General features: G+C 36.8%; 2 protein-coding genes across 5 annotated transcripts in view; one reads left to right on the top strand and one right to left on the bottom strand.

The window, feature by feature from the left end:
* The window catches only part of Neurochondrin (neurochondrin), a 25,506-nt gene extending 22,239 nt beyond the window's left edge, over positions 1-3,267 (top strand). Inside the window, exon 5 of the mRNA XM_068387810.1 lies at positions 1-3,267. This exon is cut by the window's left edge and continues 1,774 nt beyond it. The gene's annotated coding sequence lies outside the window, so the exon portion shown is untranslated.
* A 4,757-nt stretch (positions 3,268-8,024) lies between these two features.
* Positions 8,025-17,500, bottom strand: part of LOC137654386 (carbohydrate sulfotransferase 1-like) — a 17,491-nt gene continuing 8,015 nt past the window's right edge. For all 4 annotated transcript variants that reach the window (XM_068387986.1, XM_068387987.1, XM_068387983.1 and 1 more), the window contains exons 6-8: positions 10,566-10,727; positions 10,196-10,283; positions 8,025-8,467 (exon numbers count right to left, since the gene is read on the bottom strand). In XM_068387986.1, the coding sequence (XP_068244087.1) occupies positions 8,169-8,467; positions 10,196-10,283; positions 10,566-10,727 (549 nt within the window). In that variant the 3' untranslated portion in view covers positions 8,025-8,168. The remainder of the gene's footprint in view (positions 8,468-10,195; positions 10,284-10,565; positions 10,728-17,500) is intronic.

Below are 17,500 nucleotides of genomic sequence, written 5' to 3'. Positions count from 1 at the left end.
AAATTCTATAAATCGCATCCGGCCAAAGTCCAGGTTGTGGAAGCTCGTGGAACAAGGGACAAGCAGTTCTCATTTTCCTTGTCATTGTGATTCTGAGAAATACAGATATTCACAATGAATAAATCTGAAAAACCTTCCACTTTAAAAGAAGAAAAAGAGGATAGGAATCATGAAAATGTTAATATTACTCAGATTACTTCTTTCCAACTTAAGAAGCAAGTCCCTCCAATTCTTCATTAATCATCATCATCGTCATCATCTTCTTTTTCTTTGTCTATCCTTTCCATACCCCCTTTCGCTTCCGGAAAGTGACAAATCTCTATGATAAAGGAAATATTAGAAATGGTAAAATTATTATTATTTTTTTCTACACTTTTTTCATGTGAGGAAAGATCGTTCTAAATTATGTTCGATCGTCAGTGAATGAGATGTTACTTAGATAAGGACAAAGTGTTCATGTTTTTTATACTATTAGGATACATTACTTTTACATAATATAAATTAATGACACTGATTAAATTATATATTAATCAACTGTGAGAAAAGTTTTAATATGTTTATCATTGCTAGTAATCTTTAGTCTTTCCAAGTACTTTTTCTTAAGATAGTGAATGTTTTAGTCATCCCAGATCTCTAAAACAAAAACATATCTTTCCCCTTTAGCAAATTTTATTCAAATCGTGGTAAAAGAAATCCTGTATGTTTCATTTCTTATCTCTTTTCTCTTTGGTTAGCTACAATATATACGTCATTGCTCAAACTAAGCGTCCATGACATTTTCCCACTATACCATCCATTTGCCGAAACACTTATTAACAGTTTTGTGGCATCACTTCAAGTAGTCACAAAGCTTACATATTTTTTTTTTTGAAAAACAAGAAAAATATTCAATCCACCCAAGCAAAAATCTTTTAATACAAATCACATTGTACAAATTTCTATGGGCATTGTAGTAACCTTCATGTGAAAAAAAGCCGACGTTGAAATGCACCCCAGCTTTTCACATGACATTACCTGCCAACATCTTAAGCCCTGTCCATATGATTGAGCCTGCTCAACGGGCAAACAGTGATACCAGACCTCAATAGGTAGTGAGAATGAGGGTTGATGACGTCAGAAGCAGGAAAAAAAGAGACGGACCTGGCAGCACTGTTTGTTCCCAGATCCCTGCCTGTGAGTTTTCCTCTTCTGGCATCATCAACCGTTTCTCACTACCTATTGAGGTCTGGTATCACTATTTGCCCGTTGAAAATGCTCGATCGTGTGGACAGGGCTTTATGAGGAAACTATTGAGGCCAGAAATATCATAATGATTTTGCAGACCAACCTTGTACTGTAATGGATTACTGAACTGTGATTTAGTTAGCTATAGGACCCTGGAGTTGTGGGTCTCGGGCATTCGCAGTTTTCAAATCGAACCACAGTTTGACTTATCACGACGTCATTTGGAGTTGCGGGTCTCGGGTATTCACAGTTTTCAAATCAAACCACAGTTTAACTTATCACAGTGTCCGTTGGAATTGTGGGTCTCGGGTATTTGCAGTTTTCAAATCGAACCACAGTTTAACTTATCACTATGTCAGTTGGAATTGTGGGTCTCGGATATCGGGGTTTTCAAAATGAACCAGTTTAACTTAGCACGACGTCAGTTGGAGATGCAAGTCTTGGGTATTTGCAGTTTTCAAATTGAAACACAGTTTAACTTATAGCAGCGTCAGCTGTAGTTGCGGGTCTCGGGTATTCGTAGTTTTCAAATCAAACCACAGTTTAACTTATCACGCCGTCAATTGGGGTTGCCGGCTCGGGTATTCAAGGTTTTCAAATCGAACCGCAGTTTAACTTATCACGATGTCAGTTGATTGTTGCGTTAATGATAGGTATATTGCAATTTCACTTCACTGTTGAATGTCACAATAGAGTATTCCATTGAATAAGTGTAGATTTACAGCCATGACCCATTCAATACCAGTGACATGACACTGCAGACAAAGGAGAAAATAATAATGGTTTTGTGGTTGCCAAAATACCTATGAAGTTGGCGGTGTTTATTCGGATTAAGTATTTTTTTCATTTTCATCTTTGAGTGCCCCGTTGCAGAGCTTTAGACTGTTCAGTCTTTAGCTGCAGATGAAAGGAAAGAGTGTGTTGCCCTAACCCGTATATTGCTGTAGAAGTACGAGTTAATGTAGAACGTGAGCTAGAGATGATATTTTGAGGAATTTTTTTTCATCCATTGTTTTTCATCACCTCTGAAATATTTTTTTTTTTAATCTAGTTAATGGTTTTACTTGAATAACAATAGGAAATTTATCTGTGATCTCTAAAGCCTTCAGAAAAGTGCCCTGATATTTTATTTCATATAGGAATAATGTTCATTCACATTAAGAATTTATGCTGATTTCATTAAATGTTTTTGTAGAAGCCATTGAGAATAAGGCTTCTGGAAACTCAGTGAGACCCTAATGCTTCTTACACTAGATTCCAAGCTATGCTGAAAGTTTCAGTAACATTGATGGGGGGTGCTAGCCCCTTGCCCTTGGGCTAGATGGTCTGTAGGACCTGTGTTCTAAGGCTTGGTACAGTAACGGGATGGTGACCACTGATGCCCAAACCATGCTGAGGCATAAGGTCGTGGGTTCAGTTGCTCTTTAGACCACTTGCGATTACATGGGTATGGACCTTTATTTTATTGACCTTGGGTATGGGCAAGGTCTATGAATGCATTCTATAGACCTTAAGTATAGGAAAGGCCTTAGAATGTAGTCTATAGACCTTGGGCATGAGCAAGGCCTATAAAATGTATTCTATAGACCTTTGCTATGGACAAAGTCTATAGAATGTATTCTGTAGACCTTGGATATGGGCAAGGTCTACAGAATATATTCTTTGTACCTTGGGTATGGGCAAGGTCTACAGAATATATTCCATAAACATTGGGTATGGGCAAGACCTAGAGAATGTATTTCATAGACCGGGTATGTGGCTAGCGATCTCACCCCAAATGTCAATGCTTCCAACAGGAAAGTTGTAGGCCTACCTTCTGATGTCTTTCCCAATGTCGAAGCCGAATAAAAGAGGAGGTTGGGCTACAGGTTGCTGTACTTGTTTAAAAAGTGAAACATGACTGAACATTAGTTTATGCGCTTATTGTGAGTAGCAATGGGTCAGGCGCGAAGCCTGCGGCCAACGGTAATAACTCGGTCACACCACCTTTGGTCTTCCAATCAGTAAAGTTTGGTAACGTTGGGTTAGGTTGGTTCATGGATGGGTGACCATGAGCAATATTTAGCCCATAAGAATTTATAACGAATCAAATTTAAGACGGCTTCAAACTTTAGAGTGACCAGTAATGAAGTGCGCGAGAGCAGTGGTAATTGAAATATTACTGTCTTTAAGAAGTGAGAGAGACTATAAACGATTGTAGAACTATTATAGTGTGTATTTTTGGTACTAAAAATATTGCATATGTGATTGTGCTCTCTAAGCAAATAGCAATTATGATTTATACATTGCATGTAGAAAGTGCTGATCAGTTTTGTACACTTAGATGTTTTGTGTACGATTATTTGTTGAATGTAGATTATAAAAAAATGTAAATAAAAAAGTTATATTCTTTCTGTCATTTTATTTTTTATAAAACCGTGTCTGTATGTCTGTATATTGTATTACATAGTCTGCGCAACTTCAGTGGCTACTTTCCTCTTAGTTAGGGCAGAAGAGACTCTGTAGCTATGGTAAGCAGCTCTTCTAAGAGAAGGACACTCCAAAATCAAAGCATTATTCTCTAGTCTTGGGTAGTGCCATAGCCTCTGTATCATGGGTAAACTCGGGCACACCATTCTATCTAATTTCTCTTCCTCTTCTTTTGTTAAATTACTTAAAGTTTATACATGAAATATTTATTTTAGTGTTGTCACTGTTCTTAAAATATTTTATTTTTCCTTGTTTCCTTTCCTCACTGGGCTATTTTCCCTGTTGGGGCCCCTGGGCTTATAGCATCCTGCTTTTCCAATGAGGGTTGTAGCTTAGCAATTATTAATAATAATAATAATAATAATAATAATAATAATAATAATAATAATAACTTTATATTCGGAAAGCTTGAATAAAGAAAAATCCAGGAACTAATAAAAGATTTTATTCATATAAAAATAATAAAAAAAAAGCTGGAATAACAAATTCAAAGAAGTTGCACAGCAAATGAAATACACTTCAAAATTTGCATTAAAAGAAACATTTATTCCATGTTTTTTACCTTTTTAAGAACTGTAATATTGGCGTAAAAGACTGATATTACAGTCGCCAACCCGAAAAAGATTATAACGAAGTAAGGTAAAACTACTGTCGCCTGTATTTTACTGAAATACGATTGAGAACAGTATATGTTTACGGAGAATTTCCGATTAAAACTACGTTTTTTGCTAAGTGTAGATAACAGCATTCGTGAATCACTGTATCTGGAGCAGAAGGAATGTCGAATTAGATATTCATTAACTGGTGCTCTGAATAGATATGACATTGAAATAATATATGATTGAAATATGTTAAATTTTGGGAGCTATAGGGTGCGTTCTCTATTTAAGAAAAAAAAAAAGAAATTGTCTTTTTTTAAATTGGTTGGCCATCAGTAATATGAAAATAGGTGGGCCTTAAATGCTATATTTTTGGCTTATGAGGCTATAAGGTGCGTTCTCTATTTTGGAAAAAAAAAAACTAATATCTCAAATTTGGCCTTTTTGAAATTGGTTGGCCATCAGTAATATGAAAATAGGTGGGCCTTAAATGCTACATTTTTGGCCTATGGGGCTATAAGGTGCGTTCTCTATTTTGAAAAAAAAAAAAAAAACCTAATATTTGAAATTTGGCCTTTTTTTTAAATTGGTTGGCCATCAGTAATATGAAAATAGCAGTGCCTTAATACTGCATTTTTGGCCTTTTTCTAATAATGAGTTGGCCTTTTTTAAGCGATGGTTGATTAGAAGTTGTCCTTTTCTCATTTATAAAACATGGCAACACTGAATCATAGCTCTTTAAAAGGACGAAACTTGACAAATGGAAGGGTAACAGATCAGATTTGACCTGGAGCAACTATACTCAGCTTCGAGCTTTTGCTCAGAGAGTTTATGCCTCAACTGAAAAGGAATACAATTTAACCATAAAAGAAACCCTTTCTGGCACAACTCGGGAACATAAATGGTGGTCTACCCTTAAATCTGCACTCTTTGGTGTAGATGCAACAGTTCCTCCTTTACTCAAACCAGATGGCTCAGTCACTCACTGTCCAAAGGAAAAGGCAACCCTTTTGGCTGATGTTTTTGACAGTAAACAGAGTAATGAAAAACTTGAACTTCCTCATTCCTGTTTTCCTGAGGCTAAACTAACTAGTTTAGCTTTTCGATCTCGTGAGATTAAAGCTCTGTTGATGGACCTTGATGCTTATAGAGGTGTAGACCCAAATGGTATTTTTCCTTTGTTTTTTTTATAAAGACAGCAGATTTCTTAGCTCCAAAGTTATCTGTTATTTTACGCAAGTTAGCACTAGTTGGAGAATTGGTAATGTTACTCCTCTATGTAAATGTGTTTGTGGTAGCTCAAGTCCCACTGATTACCGCCCAATTTCCATAACTCCCATATTATCTAAAGTTTTTGAACGTCTTCTGGCAAAACGTCTTAACAGGTTTGCTGAAGGTAATCATCTACTCCCTAGTTTGCAATTTGGTTTTCGTAAAGGCCTTGGAGCATGTGATGCCCTTCTTACAATCTCCAATGCTGTACAGAAATCCCTTGATTGTGGTCGGGAAGTTCGTATGATTGGCCTTGATTTTAGTGCTGCCTTTGACCGTGTTAATCATGAGGCCCTTGTTTTCAAACTGAAACAGTTGGGAGTGGGTGGGTCGTTTCTTAGCATTATTATTGATTTTTTAAGTAATAGATCTCAAAGAGTTGTTGTTGATGGGCACCATAGTGATTATAGGAATGTGATATCCGGTGTTCCACAGGGTAGTGTTCTTGGCCCATTACTTTTCATACTATATACACATGACATGTGGTTTGGCCTTGAAAACAAGCTTGTTGCATATGCAGATGATGCTACTCTCTTTGCATCAATTCCATCCCCTGAATGTAGATCTAGGGTTGGTGAATCCCTTAATAGAGATTTAGCTAGAATTAGTGCATGGTGCAAATTATGGGGTATGAAGTTGAATCCTAACAAAACTCAAAGTATGATTGTAAGTAGGTCAAGGACGGTGGCGCCTCAACATCCGGATCTCAGTATTGATAATGTTTCTTTAAATATGTATGACTCTTTCAAAATTTTAGGTGTGATTCTCGACAGTAAATTTACTTTTGAGAAACATATAAGGTCTGTGTCTTCTTCAATTGCACAAAAAATAGGCTTATTGAGGAAGTCTTTCAAGATTTTCGGTGATCAATCTATTCTGAAGAAGTGTTTTAATTCTTTCATTCTACCTTGTTTTGAGTATTGTTCTCCTGTCTGGTCTTCAGCTGCTGATTCTCATCTTAATTTGTTGGACAGAAACTTACGGTCTATTAAATTTCTTATTCCTGATCTAGATATTAATCTCTGGCACCGTCGTTCAATTAGTTCATTATGTATGTTGCATAAGATTTTTCACAACTCTGACCATCCTTTACATTCAGATCTCCCTGGACAATTCTATCCTGTTCGTAATACTAGGCAGGCAGTTAATTCTAATAGCCAGGCCTTCTCCATCACGAGGCTCAATACTACGCAGTATTCTAGAAGTTTTATTCCAGCTGTTACCAAGTTGTGGAATGATCTTCCTAATCGGGTGGTTGAATCAGTAGAACTTCAAAAGTTCAAAGTTGCAGCAAATGCTTTTTTGTTGACCAGGCTGACATGAGTCTTTTTATAGTTTATTTATGACATATTTGTTTTTGATGTTGTTAATAGTTTATATATGACATGTCTGTTTTGACGTTGTTACTTATTTTAGAATGATTTATTGTTAATTTGTTCTCTTCATTTATTTATTTCCTTATTTCCTTTCCTCACTGGGCTATTTTTCCCTGTTGGAGCCCCTGGGATTATAGCATCTTGCTTTTCCAACTAGGGTTGTAGCTTGGATAGTAATAATAATAATAATAATAAATGACTATACTAAATTCTTTTTAATGAGGCGCATTTGCACTGAATCGCAGCTGTGCCCTTTTAGCTCGGAAAAGTTTCCTGCTCTCTGATTGGTCAGAATTATCTCGTCCAACCAATCAGCGACCAGGAAACTTTACCGAGCTAAAAGGGCACCGCTGCGAGTCGGTGCAAATCTGCCTCACTAAAAAGAAAAACTATTGTTTTCCCATATTGCTTCGTCATAATTTAAAACAATTCGCCATATGAGAAACCATTTAAAATGATAAAATCCTTTAGAATTATAAACAAAAAAAAATCTAGTTTGGTTTCCTCACTAAACGACATATTCAATTTATCAGAAGTTTGTGATGCCAGCGTATATTTGATATATTATTTTATTTTTTCAAAATGTATACTAAATTGAACATGAATAATTACGCAAAAGTGTCAGTATTTGTGAATTATATATTTCATGGACGCTTGAGTAATTTCTTCATGTTCAATTTAGTATAGCCTATATTTTAAATATATATATATATATATATATATATATATATATATATATATATATATATGATTATATATATATATATATATATATATATATATATATATATATATATATATATATATGTATATATATATATATATATATTTTGAATATATATATATATATATATATATATATATATATATATATATATATTTTGAATATATATATATATATATATATATATATATATATATATATATATATATATATATATATATATATATATATATATATATATATATATATATATATATATATATATATATATATATATATATATATATATATATATATTCTATAGTTTTTTATAATTTTAACTTAGTTCCCATGTCGCGAATTGTTTTGAATTATAAATAAGTAATAAAGAAAAAAAATAGCGCTCCATAATTTGACAGCATATGGAGAGCGTGGTGTTGTAAGGAGATACCCCCTACAAATGATGTAAAAATAACAATAATACTAACAAAAGTAACATGTTCCCTCATCCACGTTTTAATCTATTCAATTTAATCGTCTCAAAGGCAAAAACATATTCCTGGCTTGAATTAAAGACCCGAACTTATTATGTTCTAAAAGTTCCAACACTTTCGCGCACTCGCGTTCCACTCCCACTAGTGTCTGTTCGTCGATTTCGTATCTCCAAGCTTCGGCTTCCTTCTCCGAATCCCGCATAGTGTTGTACTCGCTGAACTGGCGTTTATCGGAGACTTTGGTGTGGGCGTCCAGGTATTTGCTCCAGGTGTCCGGAAGGGAAGTGGCATTTCTTCCCATCAAGAACGACCAAATTTCGAGGGATATTCCTACTCGTCCACAAACGGGATCAGGGAAATAGAGGAAACAAGAATCGAGGTTAGGCGAACTGATTTTTTTTTGAGTGTGGTTGATTATATTAAATATATCTGCATGATTATATATATATATATATATATATATATATATATATATATATATATATATATATATATATACATATATATATATATATATATATATATATATATATATATATATATATGTATGTATATATATATATATATATATATATATATATATATATATGTATATATATATACATATATATATATATATATATATATATATATATATATATATATATATATATATATATATATATATATATATATATATACATATATATAATTATATATATAAATATATATATATATATATATATATATATATATATATATATATATATATATATATGTATACATATATATAATTATATATATATATATATATATATATATATATATATATATATATATATATATATATATATATATATATATATATATATATAGCCTATATATATATTCCAACTGTGACCAAGTTGTGGAATGATCTTCCTAATCGGGTAGTTGAATCAGTAGAACTTCAAAAGTTCAAAGTTGCAGCAAACGTTTTTATGTTGACCAGGCTGACATGAGTCTTTTTATAGTTTATATAGGACTTATCTGTTTTGACGTTGTTACTGTTTTTAGATGATTTATTGTTAATTTGTTCTCATCATTTATTTATTTCCTTATTTCCTTTCCTCACTGGGCTATTTTTCCCTCTAGGAGCCTTTGGGCTTATAGCCTCTTGCTTTTCCAATTAGGGTTGTGGCTTGGATAGTAATAATAATAATGATCTGAGTGTGTGTGTGTGTGTGTGTGTGTGTGTGTGTGTGTGTGTGTGCCAGAGAATGATCCTACAGGGAAGGGTGGGGGGGGGGGGAAGGTATGGTACCCATTTCTTCAGAGTCCAATGTTGTTTCTGTTGAAATAATCTGATGATTATGTTGTTAGGTAGAGAAAGGCATAGGTCTAGCAACCTCACTCCAGTAATATTGGCGGAGGACTTTAAGGTTAAGATAATGATCTCTGCCATATTCACAACATTAGATGGCTCATTACCAGCCACCGAGCTCCCTAGAACCATTCACCATTCAAAATCCATTCTTTCTTGCACCTCTTTCAAACCATAAAATCCTATGTTTCAAACTATATGTCCAATATTTCCAATGTCTTCCTCTTCCCCCCTTTAATGGTTGATTCACACTATCAGTCTGGTCACGTTCCAGTCTCGGTTCGCTCTCGTTTTGGTCTAGATACTGTGGTACTCACACTCTCGGTCCGATCAGTGTCTTGGCATAATTATAAATATAAGAAAAAAGCACAATTGTATAGAAATATTGCTCAGTGATATTAGGAAATGTATTCACGCTGTGAACATTAGGCTGTTATTGTACCTATCATGACCGGAGCGAGACTGGAGTGAGAGCGGACCGGAGCGCCAGTGTGGATGCTTCCATTTAAAATCATGTAACAATATTTGACCGGACCGTGACACTAGGTTCACAAACTCGCCATCCTTCGCTCTTTCTATAGACCGAATCATCTCAAAGCACAGAATCCTCCTTTCATCTATGATAATTCTTTTCCACATAGGTCACGAGGTCTGTAATCAGTTATACTCATCTCAGGATTAATAGTGACTCATCTAACACACCCATACATACATACCTACTGGATCGTAGCAGAGATCCTCGTACTTGATTGACATGAATGATTTCGGGAACGAGGCTGAGACCAAAGGCCCTATTTCGAGGTCCTGAAAATATATTGTTGATATTGTAGCATATAAATATGAATCGACAAATTGAAAAATAGAAATAAATATATAAGTCAATAATACTTAGGTAGTGTTGTATTGCAGATTATAAAGGTGACGAATGAATATCTCAGTCTCATTCTTACCTTTTGAAAACCTAGCTCCTGAATTTTAGGAATTTTTTAGCTCTAAAAATTTAGGATACCTTGTGGTGTTACCTCTGGAATCTAGGGGCACCCATTGATCCCATCTCCTGCACTTTATGGTGCCATTAGCTCTTACCTCTTGAATTTTAGGGCACCATTGACTATAGTTTCTCTGGACCATCTTGTGACTCTTCAGAGACTGAAATGTTCCTCTGGGATCTCTGACAATGTGAATCACTTTCAAAGAGGCATCTTGATTGAGAAGTTCTTTGGCCCAAGACACCCGAAATCGAATCACCTGGAAAATTTAACTAAACTGTAGTCTTCCATTCGTCCACTCCCTTGTTCTGGAGAGGGAGGTCTCAACCTTCCGGACTCACCAGTGGTAGCTTATACACCCCCCCCTGGAACCCCCCCAAGCGGCGGCGCGAGCCCTAAACCACGCCCCCTTGGGCGGAGTTACCAGAGACGAGCGGGTTGACTCGGCAATGGAAGTCACATTTTCTGAAGTTGACTTCGGCACAGAACGTTCTCCTCTTTTTCCCTCCCGCTGCTCCCAACATTTGCTGATTTTCATTATCCTGCACTCAGCAACCAGAGTAATATCTCAGCCCACGGCTTAATTATGTCTAGGCAAATTCTTACCTCCGCGGAGGTGCATCGGCTTAGCGAAGACTCCAGCGGAGAGGAGAACGTAATCAGTAACGAAAAACGCACACAATCGACTGCAGATAGTGATATGCCTTCTAATTCTGATATCGTAAATATGTTACTACAACAGAATCAAACTCTTATGCAAATCATCCAGAAAAGGTAAGGTTTTAAATTCTGTTTACAACGAAAACGTCATATGGAAAGCAGCTGATTTAGGCTATTGACGTCACAAATGCAAATGGCGGCCCCCATACGTAAGCTTGTTATGATTTGAATGCTTAGAGCAGGCACTTCCGAACATAGCGTAAGTAGCTTAAGCAAAGCATGTGCATGATTACTACACGATTAATCGGTATAAACAAACTAAATACTCCAATTTTTATATATTACAAAATTATAATTAAGCACAAAACAAATTGCTTGCCTGACACATTAAAAGCACGCGCTTAATAGGCAGTAGGCTGGACCACAGGTAAGTTCGAGCTTACATTTCTCGCTTTAAACCTATCGACACTAGCCTAGGCCCTGGGGGGCTATCTGATAAGGGTTACATATGAGGCAGGTCTAGTTTATTAATAATAACAGATTTAAACTTATCATTCACTTAAATATGGCACTGAATTAACCTAAGAGGGCTATTCGAGTCGTGAACCCCATTGCCTGACTTCAGCCTTCTAGGTCCGCTGCTGTCCATATTTACTATACCTGTTGAACAAAATTTCAATTATTCTATGGTAAATAAATCACTGATATTAAACATTCATCTCGGCAGAAGTGGTTCACCTGCTAAGAAGAATGAGGCTCCCCCTCCTACTAAGCGCTCAAGACGATCACCTGAATTACCTGAAAGTGCAAATTTAGACCTCTTTTCCTTTTATAATAATGGAGACGAAAGTGATTACGAAGATTTCAACCTTCTTACATTCAATAAACCCATTCCTTCATATATTTCCACCAATTTCAAAGCTGAACCATCTTTTCATAGAGAAGGGAAAATTCAATTGAATAATTCACTAGTAGCATTAACTTTCAGTGAAGGCCATAGTGATAACCGGGATAAATTCTTTGTTAGTAGTCAAAATAAGGAGTTCTCAGACTTTTTTAAATTAATTAATACTCCAAAGTTGAATTTCTGGCCTGAAGGTAAGGTATTTGATGACAGTTATAAGAGAAAATTTTTTTATGACATTGAAAATATTAAAATGAGTATTTCTGCCTTTCAAGGGCATGCAGCACTGGCACACATTGTATACCCCTCCAAAGTAAATGACATTGATTTTTTGTCCAAAATTATTATTGGTCCCCTAAGGAGGAGCATAGACCTCATACAAAAATTGATAAGAAATTTCAGAAGCAGAGCACTTCCTAGATACCTCAAGGAAGAAGTAAGAGATCTTATAATCAAAGCAGACATTAAAGAAGTTTGGAATTTAACCGAAGACCAAAAATCAGCCATTGCTGCCTGCTTTCACAAAGGTCCCCTCCTCAGAGGAGGGGCAGCAAACTTCAGGGGTAGGAAATTCTACTTCGGGGGCAGATTTCAGGGAAGAAGGTTCAGTTTCCTCAAAGGTAACCCTAACTTTAGATTCAAGTCTCAGCCACTTAGAAGAGGTAATAGGCGAGGTGGGTACAGGGGGGGGGAGGTCACAAAATGGACAAGCTAATAGTTCAGGAGCCAGAGAAAAGAAAGACCCTAGAAATTGAGCCATGCTCCGCACCAGTTCAAAGAGAAATTTTTTCAGCACCAGTATTCTATGCACCAGTTGATAACGATGTTTACTCTGCACCAGTTAATAATGAGCTTTGCTCAGCACCAGTTAATGAGCTTTGCTCAGCACCAGTTAATTACGAGCTTTGCTCAGCACCAGTGGTTAATGAGCTTTGCTCAGCACCAGATAATAACGAGCTTTGCTCCGCACCAGACCATCATGACATTGGGCCAAATGCTATAAATCAAGATAGAAGTAAAGAGACCTCGCCTTTGGCCTCAAAACCAATGAATAACTCCTCCCAGAGCCCCCCAGAGAATAGGATAGGTAAGTCATTATTGATGAATATTGATAGTTGGAGAAAGCTTCCTAATGCCTCTTTTGCTTGTAAAATTATCAATGAAGGGGTGAGAATTCCGTTTAATAATAAACTTAAAGCCCAGAGGTCATTAAAAAGAACAGGTAAAGATAGATTTTATTCAATTAACAAGCGTAAAATATTGGAAAGTGAATGTGACAGACTGCTAAAACTAGGTGTCATAGAGCAGATCCCCAGAACTTCCTTTTACTACTCCAACCACATATTTTATAAATTCAAACCAGATGGAACAGTACGACTAATCTTTGACATGAAAGTGCTCAACACCATGATTAAAAAACCTTCTTTTACCATGCTCAAGGCCAATACTATATTTCCCTATCTACATCTAAACTCTTGGGCCTGCAAACTAGATTTAAAAGATGCTTATTGGCACATTCCATTACATGCAAGTAGCCAGAAATTTCTAACCTTCAAACTAGGTAAAAGGAAGTTCAAATGGACTGTGATACCCTTTGGACTAAAGACAGCACCTTATATTTTTTCAAAAATAATGTACACAGTGATCAAGTATATTAGAACTTCATATAACATCTTAATATTCAACTATCTTGATGACATTCTCATATTAGCAAAAGATTATGTAAAATGTAAAAATCACATTCAGCTAGTCATTAAGAGCTTGTCAGACTTAGGATGGAATATCTCACTTAAAAAATCTACAATTGAACCGACTCAAAGAATTGAATTTTTAGGAGTGCATTACAATATGATTAAGAAAACTATGAATCCCAGTGGGAAAAACATAGAGAAGTGTGTCGAATTGGCCAAAGCTTTCTCCAACTCTGTTAAATCCGACCTGCATTCCTATCAAATGTTAATCGGAGCTTTAAATTTTAGTGCATCCTATACAAGCTTGGGAAGATTCCATCTTAAATATCTCCACAGGTACCACAGTTGTTTTAATTCAGGGTACAAAATCATTCCCCACACCTTCAAAAAATACCTAAAGCCATGGGAACAGAGACAAATGTACAGAGAGATTAACATTCCAAAACCACAGATAGATGCAGAACTTTTCACTGACGCTTCCAACCAGGGTTGGGGAGGTGCATTAGTAATAGCGGGTAATATGCTCTCAATAAATGGAACTTGGACAAATGAAGAATCCTCCCTTCACATCAATGTAAGAGAGTTATTAGCTTGCTTCTATTCTTTGGAACACTTCATCACAAGGTTATACATCAAGGTAGTCTTAATACATGTTGATTCAAAGGTTACTAATTGTTGGATAAAGAAACAGGGTAGTATCAGAAACAAGTTAGCCCATGAACTAGTCAGGAAAATACTTAGTACCATGAAGGATCACAACATACAGATAAATTCCAGATGGATCAGGGGAGTAAGTAACACCATCGCAGACTCACTTTCCAGGGACCTGGGTTCCATTCACACAGAAACTTCCCTCAGTGACAGTCTATTCTCCTTAATCTGCTCTGACTTCAATTTCACCCCAGAAATAGATCTGTTCTCAAATGGCTTCAATACTAAGTGCAAAAAGTTTTGTTCATCTCTTCCAAATCAAAAAGCCATCAGCAATAATGCACTTACGATTAGCTGGAAGGGATCAACACCCCTCTATGCCTTTCCACCAGGATTCTTACTACACAAAGTAGCTTTTAAAATCAATAAAGAATGCAATAATAATATGCTTTTCTGCACCATATCGCAGGGGACGGAACCATGGATTCCATTAGTGAAGTCAGTCGCGAAGCAGCACAAACGATATATTGTGAAGATCGAAGACTACCAGATAGTTCTCAAGGATTGTATCTCACCCTCAGCAAAGCTCCAATCAACTTTGGTCGCCTTCAAAATTTAAAGGATCAGCTCCCTAACGTCTTTCCTCCTGAGGTTTGCTCCAAAATTGCTGTCAGCTTGAGGGTCAGCTCCTTGCACAAGTATGAAAACCTATACAACATTTTTAAAAGTTTCATTCACAAGGAGTATGGAAGAGACAACAAATTTCCCCTGTTAGCAATTATTTTATTTTTCAATCACCTTATAGACAAGGGTCTGTCTTACAACACCCTGAAGAGCTACAGAGCAGCTTTAGGTCCTATCTTGTCAGGCTATTTCCCAGGTTACTGTCTTGCAGAGGACAAATATGTCAAAGCAATGATATCGGGAGTTAATAGAAGGAAACCTAGAAATTCTCACCAGTTCCCTGGCTGGGATCTAGACAAAGTAATTTCATTTCTCAACACCACGAAAGATAACTCTACCTTACTACTGACACAGAAAACCTTGTTCCTAGTAGCCTTAGCTTGCCCTTTAAGAGCTAATCAGTTTAACAATCTCAGCATTTCCAGGAGCACCTTCACCCCAGAACACATTGTCTTACGGAACCACCCTTCCTTCATGGCCAAAAACCAAAAGAACAACTACACGCCAATAGAGATCAGCTTTAGGAAGCTTCCTAACAGACCAAAAATATGTCCAGTCAGACAATTGAACTTCTATTTGGAATACACCAACAAAGTCTGTATGGAAAGAAACATAGACAGGAAAGACCACATATGGCTAGATGAACACTTCAAGATAATGTCTCTACAAAAAATGAGACAACTTTTTAGGGAGTGCATTTTCAGAGCCGACCCAAATGCAACTAAACAGTCAACGAATTTTCACTCTATAAGGGGGCAAGCTTCATCAAGACTGCTATACAATGGAGTATCGATACAAGAAATCATGTCCAGAATGAATTGGAGAAGCGACTCTGTCTTCAGCTCTTACTATGCTCTCCTCGGCTTACAGGGAGCTTTCGATGCTGTGGTCGCTGGACTTCATCTTCAAGCCCCCTGAAGCATCTGCCTAGCTACCACTGGTGAGTCCGGAAGGTTGAGACCTCCCTCTCCAGAACTGTAAGTTTACTTGTGAACGAAGGTTCTGGAGTGGGAGGTGAGACCTTCCGGACTCAAAGTCTGGGTCACCCTCCAACCCTTCCCCCGTGAGCCGAGGAGACCATGTACAGTACTTAGGAGGGAATATTCTAACAACTTCATAATTCAACAGAGTAGGCTATATACAAGAACACACACATACAATCACTATTATTCCACAGAAAACAAACTAACTGGAATCTTTCAATATTCATATCAACCAAGAGAGCACAAGAAGATTGAATTTACTAGTAAAAAGACCTTTATGTCCAACAATTTGCACCTTCACAGTAATTCCTTCATAACTTGCACTACCAAGGTAAGCTCAACCACTTCTGTGTTATTTTTTGTTCTATTACAACTTCAAAAATGTGACTTCCATTGCCGAGTCAACCCGCTCGTCTCTGGTAACTCCGCCCAAGGGGGCGTGGTTTAGGGCTCGCGCCGCCGCTTGGGGGGGTTCCAGGGGGGGGTGTATAAGCTACCACTGGTGAGTCCGGAAGGTCTCACCTCCCACTCCAGAACCTTCGTTCACAAGTAAACTTACAGGTCTCTCTGGCCTCGTTTTGAACCATTGCTGCTGACACTTGATAGCTAGCTCTACGTCAAAGCTCCACAAATGGCCATGAAAGCCATTTAGCCTGCAGTTTCACTACTTGGAAATGATAGATGAATATAAGAGCACAGAGCATGGCATTTAAAGGGGAAAATTGCTTTTTGAAAAGAATAATGGCAAAAAGTTTCACTCCTTATGATCCTTACGACACAATTAAGCTGAAAATTTCCAACTGCCTAAACATATAAAAAGCACCATTCTTGGAAATGATTGACAATGCCGTTCCTCAAAGATAGAAGAAAATAATGATAATTATAGTTCATAAATTTACAAGTATGGCAAGGAAATGACAATTCCTGAAACAAAATGACAATTCCTTAAACATCTAGTAACGTTGGTGACACCACCATAGCTCTGTAATTTTTTTGCGCCTCCACTTAACAGAGACCCATTGCTGGTCATCTAAAAGAGAAAGGCTTTTAAGAGTCAAATCTTTATGGCAGTAACTATTCATAGTTCTCTGCGAAGATCGTAGGTTACGAGAGAGGTAGAGAGAGAAAGAGAGGAGAGGAACTGCCATTTTGGACTAATAGGTCCCGTACACACTATGATTCATGATGCTCACAGTGTTGAATGGATGTGTTGAAAAACGACCTTTTCAACATGAGGCTGCATCACCAACGTGTTGACGGGACGGCCCGATTTCATGTTTGCTCACTGTTGCATCATCGTCCAAAGTGGGAGGATGTCTGGCCCGCTCAGCTTCAGCGTCATTGGCTAAAAATGAAAGCTGAACTGCAACTGGGCAGCTAGCGCGCAAAAATAAGTGGGAAGTGTTGCAGTACAATTTGGCCATTTATCAACACCACTACTGCATTACGAGGCTGATAC

This window comes from Palaemon carinicauda, chromosome 15, assembly GCF_036898095.1.
Source record: "Palaemon carinicauda isolate YSFRI2023 chromosome 15, ASM3689809v2, whole genome shotgun sequence".
NCBI classification, from domain to species: domain Eukaryota; kingdom Metazoa; phylum Arthropoda; class Malacostraca; order Decapoda; family Palaemonidae; genus Palaemon; species Palaemon carinicauda.
Note: the sequence above shows the minus strand (reverse complement) of the source record. Positions and strands in the feature narration are given on the sequence as shown.